Source organism: Corylus avellana, chromosome 7 (assembly GCF_965113065.1).
Source record: "Corylus avellana chromosome 7, dhCorAvel1.hap1.2, whole genome shotgun sequence".
NCBI lineage: Eukaryota > Viridiplantae > Streptophyta > Magnoliopsida > Fagales > Betulaceae > Corylus > Corylus avellana.
In genome coordinates this window covers 23,948,265-23,956,176 of record NC_142496.1, presented here as the reverse complement: position 1 = coordinate 23,956,176, position 7,912 = coordinate 23,948,265, and the positions used below count along the sequence as shown (strand labels likewise).

Here is a 7,912-nt window from a genome sequence, read left to right as displayed (position 1 = left end):
AAATTATATATATATTTTATATAGTAAATACATGTTGAAATAGGTCAAACTAATTGTGTTGGGTTTGGTCAAATGGATTAAATATGTTGCAGTTGGGTCCAAATGGGTCAAACAGATCGACCCATTTATTAAACATGTCGCATTTGGGTCGTGGCGGGTTACTAATTGTCGATAAAGTGGACGCTAAAGGTAATCATTAGGGTCGACTTTAAGTGGACGCTGATAATCACACATTTGATCATTAGGGTCGGATTATTAGCGTCAACACCTTTAGAGTCCAAAAGTCGACGTTGTTGTCAACAGCGTCCACTTTAGGACTTTTAGGGTCGACTCGAAGTCGCCCCTAAAGACCTAAATTCTTGTAGTGGTAATGAATTGTGTTTGAGCAAATAGTTCACCTATAAAAGGATAAAAGATAAAGGAAGAACAACATAAAATAATTTTTATTGTGTTTAAGTTATATAAGCCAACATTAAAGGATAAAAGATAAGCCAACATTAGAATTTCAAATTTTATGTTGTTCTTCCTTTATCTTTTATCATTTATTGTGTTCAAGTTATTTTTATATAACTTAATGTTTGAGCAGCTAATTCCCCTATATAACTAACAATAATTTTAGTGCGCTTGCTATCCAAGTGCCCTTAATTAGGGGTGCTTAAGGGCGCCTAGATAGCAGGCTTTCCGAATTAAGGGCGCTTGCCAGGCCGGCACACTTAATTAACTAAATTGGGGCATGCCCTATTGGAATGCCCCGAATTAAGGGGACGTTTTTCTGTGCAGGCGTTGCTAATTTTATTTTGTGTCGTTTACACAGTAAAATGTCCCTATAAGGAGATGTTTTATTAAAGTGACTCTATTCCAAGCGTTAGTAAACCTTGTTTTTTTTGTAATGATCGCATTCCCTTAACTAGTCTAACAGTAAACCTTGTTTTTCTTGTAATGATCGCATTCCCCTTGCTAAGATTAGAGAACCCTTGCTTAGTTTCCACTGTCCACCTCCAGGTAATTGTGGTAGCCTTCATCATCAAGTTTTTCAATAGAAATCAAGTTGAAGCGCATTTCAGGAACATGTCTGACATCCTTGAGAATCAATTTGCACCCAATGTTAGTTTCTAGCTATATATCTGACATGCCCACAACTTTACACTTTGCTTCATTTCCCATCTTTGACCCAACCAAAATCGCCACTGGTGTAGGAAGAGAATAAATCTCTATGTGGAGTAATATGAAAAGATGCTGCTGTATCAACTACCCACATAGATTCATCACATGCGAGACTAGCATAAACTTCATCAAAAGCAAATACTACATCACCATCAGATACAACTGCTGCAGTGTCTTTTTCTTCTTGACGTTCTTCGTCTTTTCCTTTCAACTGTTCCCTTTTAAACTTTCTGTAATCTCTTCTTATATGCCCACGCTTGCCACAGTGAAAACATTTTATGACTATTTTTAAATAGAACTTTCCTCTTGACTTGTCACGACTGTCATACCTATGAGGTTTTCTGCTTTTACTTCTCCCCCGCCTTTCTATAACAAGTGCATCTGAATGAGAATAAATACCTTGTTCTTTTCTTATTGCCTCTTCATTGAACATGCTGTCTTTTACTATACCCATAGTTATCACACCATTGGGAGCCGAGTTACTGAGCGACACCACCAAGGTTTCCCAACTGTCTAGCAAATAACTCAACACAAGTAATGCTTGCACCTCATCATCTAGTGCAAGTTTCATGGTAGACAACTCGTTCAACATTCCCTGAAAATTACTCAGATGCTCTGTAACACTATGTCCATCTTTGTATTTCAAATTTACAAGCCTTCTTATCACAAAAGCTTTGTTTTGAACAGTCTTTTATTCATAAAGACTCTCCAACTTATGCCAAAGATTGTAAGCATCAACTTCTTTAACTACGTGATGAAAGACACTTTGATCAACCCACTGCCTAATATCAAACGGCTTTCCTATTCAATCATCGTTGGTTGCAATAATTGGTTTGACACCTTTCAACTCAATGAGGTCAAACAATTCCTTGCAATACAAAATATCTTCCATCCTAATCTTCCAAATTGAATAATTGTAAGTTGTGAGTTTAACCATGCTGTTAGATGACTATTCCATTTAATTCACACAAGAACTCCACACGAACAATGAACTAAAGGCTCTGATGCCACTTTGTTAGGGGTGAACACAAATTTCAGATGCTCAGCGGAGTTAATCTACCCCTCTTTATGCAAATTAAATAGTCACAATAACAAAATAATAATCAAGCAAACCCATAAGTAAGATATCAAGATTTTTACGTGGAAAACCCTCTAATGTGAAGGTAAAAACCACGGGACCTAGTCCAGTTAAATCTTTCACTATCAACAATAATGAATTTACAATTGTCTTTCCTATGAAAATATCTAGAGGTTATCACCACATCAAGAATACATTCATTATTGGATTAAACATAAATTCATCACCCTAAAGTGGATTCCAACAAGAATAAAGAAAGATTTCACTAAGTAGGTATTAGCAACCAAGCAACTGGAGAGAAATTTTAACGATCGACACCAGCACTCGTCGTCAAGAGCGACACTCTAAAATTGCATCAAGATCGAACCACAAATGACCTTCTAATCTCGGACAAATGTGAAAAAAGCGTAGCCCATTTTCGTCTTTTTCTTTTTGCATATGCACAGGAACAGGATAGGATTCACTATCAATTTTCTTATTCATGACATTTGACAACCAAACGTACAATATGCATGCTTTCAATTATTTTTGTGTTTTCCCACCTTTATCAAAAAAACACATCTACTTTTGAGTAATGTGGCCGACTGCTCTTGGAATTGTCGTTGTCAGTCTCGTCTTTGTCGTTGTCAGTCTGGCTTGAGTGAAAATATATATATAACTTTCATCAATGGCAATTTCTATTGATATCTATACAACTTTCTCTTAGCTTTGAATCTGGTACTAGAAATATGCATGGCAGCAGTTTTTCAGGGCATAATATGCACTACAAAAAAATTGATATTTTTTGACATGGCAAACAGTATATAATTTTTGCTACAGTAGCATTTTTTTACGTGCTAAAAAATAGCACGTCAGAATTTTCTCTTCTTATTTTTCACAAAAAACAAAACAAAACAAAAAACCCGAAATTTTGAAATTTTTTCCTCTTCTTATTTTTCCTCTACTTTTTTCTTCTTTTTATTCTTCCCTCCTCATTTATTTTTCCCATACTCTCTCTCTCTCCTCTAGCTCCCTTCTCTCCACGGCAGATCAAAGAAATTAGGCTGAAGAAGGAGAACAAAAAGAAAAGGAGAAGAGAAGAAGAAAAAGAAAGGGAGAAGAGAAGAAGAAAAGAAGCTGCAGAAGAAAAAAAAAGGGAGAAGAGAAGAATAAGAGAAGCTGCAAAAGAAAAAGAAAGGGAGAAGAGAAGAAGAGAAGCAGAAGGAAAAAAAAAAAAAAAAAAAAGAAGAAGAGAAGAAGAAGATCGAGGAAGAAGACCATGGTGGTGCAGAGATCGCACCATCTCTGCACCCCATGGTGCAGAGATACAATATCTCTGCACCATGGTGCAGATCTGCTTCTGGTTTATCGAAAAAGAAACACCATGGGGAACTTGATTTGCCCATAGAAAAATGCACCAGTCTAGTAGAGGTGCCACGGAAGAAAAGGAACTCAAAAGGAGAAATAAAATTGTCGAATGCAGTAGCGAAAGTTTGCAAACTCTCTTTGGCTAATACAACTAATGGTTCGGGGATGGCGGAGACTGCGGGGCAGTCCCGCCGACCGCAATGAAAATAATTAGCTGGAACTGCCGAGGGCTTGGGAACCTTCGGACGGTTAGAGAGCTTTGCAGGATAGTGAAGCAAAAGAAGCCCACAATGGTTTTCTTAATGGAAACCAAGTTACGAAAAGAAAAGATGGAGGTTATTCGGTGTAAGCTAGGCCTTTCTAACATGTTTGTGGTGGATAGCGTGGGTAGGAGTGGTGGTTTAGCCTTGTTTTGGGGCGATGGAATTTTTGTGGATATTCAGAATTTTAGCCAACGTCATATCAATGGCTTGGTTAAATTGTCATGTGAAGGAAATCCATGGAAATTTACAGGCTTCTACGGTCATCCCGACGTATCTAAGCGTGTTGAGGCATGGGCGTTACTCAAATATCTAGCCCAAATGGACCCTACTCCGTGGGTTTGCATCGAAGATTTTAATGAAATTGTGACGACATCGGAAAAATGGGGGGGGGGGGGGGGGAGTGGTCGGCCAAATAGCAAAATGGCAGCTTTCCGGCAAACTCTAGAGACTTGCAAACTTTCCGATCTTGGCTATCGGGGTCCAAAGTTTACTTGGAGTAATTGTCAAGAACGTGCACTTTTTATCAAGGAACGGTTGGATAGAGGGGTGGTAAATTCCGAATGGAGGGAGCTTTTTCTGAATGTTGAGGTGATGGTAGAAGCCATAATTTGCTCCGATCATGCCCCACTTACTTTATGTTTGTTTGGACATGAAGCGAGTGGGCGTGGGCGGAAAAACTTTCGATATGAGGAAAGGTGGATATTGGAGGAGGGGTATTGGCGGAAAAATGGCCGGACCACCCCATTTTTGGCCAAGGGGGTGGCTGGAGCCACCCCCAGGCCGATCTGGGGGTGGTTCGACCACCCCCATGGCCAAAAAAAAAAAAAAGGGAACGGGTGCATTTGGGGGTGGCCGGACCACCCCCAAGGGGCTGGGGTGGTTTTGGCCACCCCATACGGCCGGAGTGGGGTGACCGAAACCACCCCAGCCCCTTGGGGGTGGTCTGGCCACCCCCAAATGCACTCGGTCCCCTTTTCTTTTCTTTTTTTTTGGCCAAGGGGGTGGCCAGACCACCCCCTTGGCCACGGGGGTGGTTCGACCACCCCCAGATCGGCCAGGGGGTGGCTCCAGCCACCCCCTTGGCCAAAAATGGGGTGGCCGGGCCACCCCATTTTGGCCAAGGGTTGGATGGAACCACCCCATCTTCTTCCTCATAATTTTTTTTTTTTTTTTTAATATTTTGCTTTAAAAAAATAAAAAATAAAATAACAATTAAAAAGTCAATTTTATTGCCACATGTCAGTTGGCACTGTAGCTGGAACAGTGCCGTTCCAGCTACAGTGCCGGACCCTTCTCCTGGCAAACATAGCTATAGAGGGTTTAATTGTTGGCTAAATGATTGAGACGCTACGCAAGCAATAATGTAATATGTGTGGCAAAAGTAACATTGTAATTTAATGGCATATGAGATAACCTTAAATCAGTTTTTTTGGGGGCAATCGATCTTACCTTAAAAATCAACGTTATTATTGGCGCCACCCTCGGAGCTAACAGAACTCGGAACAACTGAGAAATTTTGGAGATGAAAAGCTGTTGAAGATGGAGAGATAGTTTAGAGGATTGAAGAAATTCAAAGCAGGCCACCTAATTAAATTTTTTTTTAAAAAAAAAAATCAAAAAAAAAAATATATATATATATATACACTTCAATTCACATTAGTCAATAGTAAATCTCATAATTCTAATGGTTGATCTATTAAATTTGTAAAAAAATATAAAAAAAATATGAACAAATTATTAACACAAATCATTTCTCTTTCTTTTATCTTTCGCAAAATTGCCTATCAATAAGGATTATTATTTTTTTAAAATTTAAAAATTTAAATTTTGTTAAAGTTGCTTGTCAATAAGTTTTAGTTTTGTTTTTGTTTTTTTTTTTTCTAATAAGTTGAACGAAAAGATACCGACAATATAATAATTGCTTCGCAGTACACATTAAAATAAATATATAAAAGTTGTTTTGCACGTGATAATGTGGTCCCACCTTTGTCACGTTTGAGAGAGAGTTGTGGTTTGTGTTCGAATTGATTTGGGAACTCTTGAACCAGTGGAGCTTGTAAAAATAGATAAAATCTAACAAAATAAAAAAATATGTATATTATTATTATTATTATTATTATTATTATTATTTTATGATATTAAATAAAATACTTTTTTTTTTTTATTGAACTTGTGCATTTAATGGGAATTATTCTAGTTTAAAAGGGTACAAAAGTGAGAATGAGGTATTTTAAATTAAATGGGTTACGTATAAAAGTGTTAATGTATCACAATATAAAGTTTATTTATTTTTATTAAAATTTCAACCCAATGAATAAAAATTATAAATAAAGATTGAATAAATAAATAAATAAATTTAGGGTTGCCGGAACACCCTAGGTGGTGGTTGGACCACCCCTAAAAATCTATGGGTGACCAATCCACCCCCCAGTAAAGGATCAGCCTTTCCCGAAGGCCGAAGCTAATGGGGGTGGCTCAGCCACACCCCACCCCATCTAATTTGGGGGTGGCAAACCACCCCCAAGTAATGGTTAGGGGTGGCTGAACCACCTCCATTAGTTTCGGGAGTGGTCAATCCATGCATTAGGGGTGAATCGACCATGTCCAAGTAACTGTTGGGCGTGGCTCAACCACCCCCATTAGTTTCGGGGGTGGTCGATCCACCCTCTGGTGGTGACTCAGCCACCTTTAGACACCTGGGGTGGCTGATCCACCCCTCAGTGGTAGTTTGGCCACCCCATCTAATTTGGGGGTGGCAAACCACCCCCAAGTAATGGTTAGGGGTGGCTGAACCACCTCCATTAGTTTCGGGAGTGGTCAATCCATGCATTAGGGATGGATCGACCATGTCCAAGTAACTGTTGGGCGTGGCTCAACCACCCCCATTAGTTTCGGGGGTGGTCGATCCACCCTCTGGTGGTGACTCAGCCACCTTTAGACACCTGGGGTGGCTGATCCACCCCTCAGTGGTAGTTTGGCCACCCCTAGGGGTGATTCAAAATTGCCTCTAATTTTTTTTTAAAAAAATTAATTTTGTTTTTTTTTTAATATTTTAATAATTTTTTTTTAATTATTTGTATTTTTATAATTTTTACTTAATTTTATCAATTACTATCCAAACATAATCTCAACTCTTTTTTCTCCTCCATATTCACACTAAAAAAAAAAAAAACTCAAAAATGAATTGAGTTCAAAACCAAAAAATGGCATTCCCAAACAAAGCCTCACGTACGGAGGATCTATTCGGGTACAGTGCATGCAGGCCGCAGGTAGTTATATAACAAGAAGTCAACACAACCCAACCGCATTTCAAAACAACCCAAAGACAATAATATATAAATAAGACAATAACATAATGTTTGCCAAGTAGTATACGAAAATTTGGCTTAAGATTCGAAGATGGGCGGTGATCTGTTCTCAAAACTCCTCTTGCTTGCTTGTTTGAGTGGCTGCTTCTTTTCCCTGGCTCGATGTGATGTACATTACTACGACTTTTGTTGTAAGTCTCAAACCCATCCATGATCCACCCTCTTTAATGTTATATACACTACAAAAATGGAGCTAGTTTTTGACTAGGGATTTTTGACGTGTCAATGGTATTGACACGTCAAAAACCTCTTTTGACGCGTCGTTTTTGACGTTTATCGACCGTTAAAAGGGTAGGTGTCAAAAAACTGGGGTTTTTGACGTGTCTACAGTGACACGTCAAAAACTTTTGACGTGTCGGGAGTAACACGTTAAAAAAAATATTTTTGACGTGGCAGTGTTGCCACGTCAAAAACATTTTTGACGTGTCAATTTTGCCACGTCAAAAATATTTTTGACGTGCTGAATTTTAGCACGTCAAAATTTTTTTGACGTGTCAGTTTTGCCACGTCAAAAATGGTTTTGACGTGGCAACACTACCACGTCAAAAATTTTGGCCAGTAAAAAAATATTTTAATTAAAATTTTTTTTTAATTAAAAAATTTATTAATTTAAATTATTTTTCAATTAAAATTATATGGTCAGCTCTCTCCCCCCCAGCTCTCTCCTCTCTTCTTTTCTCTTTTCTCCATTT

At 38.4% G+C, this 7,912-nt stretch overlaps 1 protein-coding gene across 1 annotated transcript in view; it reads left to right on the top strand.

Annotated features, from left to right (window-relative positions):
- The first annotated feature begins 7,251 nt into the window (after positions 1-7,251).
- The window catches only part of LOC132184034 (laccase-14-like), a 6,359-nt gene continuing 5,698 nt past the window's right edge, over positions 7,252-7,912 (top strand). Inside the window, exon 1 of the mRNA XM_088518414.1 lies at positions 7,252-7,355. Coding sequence (XP_088374540.1) covers positions 7,252-7,355 — 104 coding nt within the window. The remainder of the gene's footprint in view (positions 7,356-7,912) is intronic.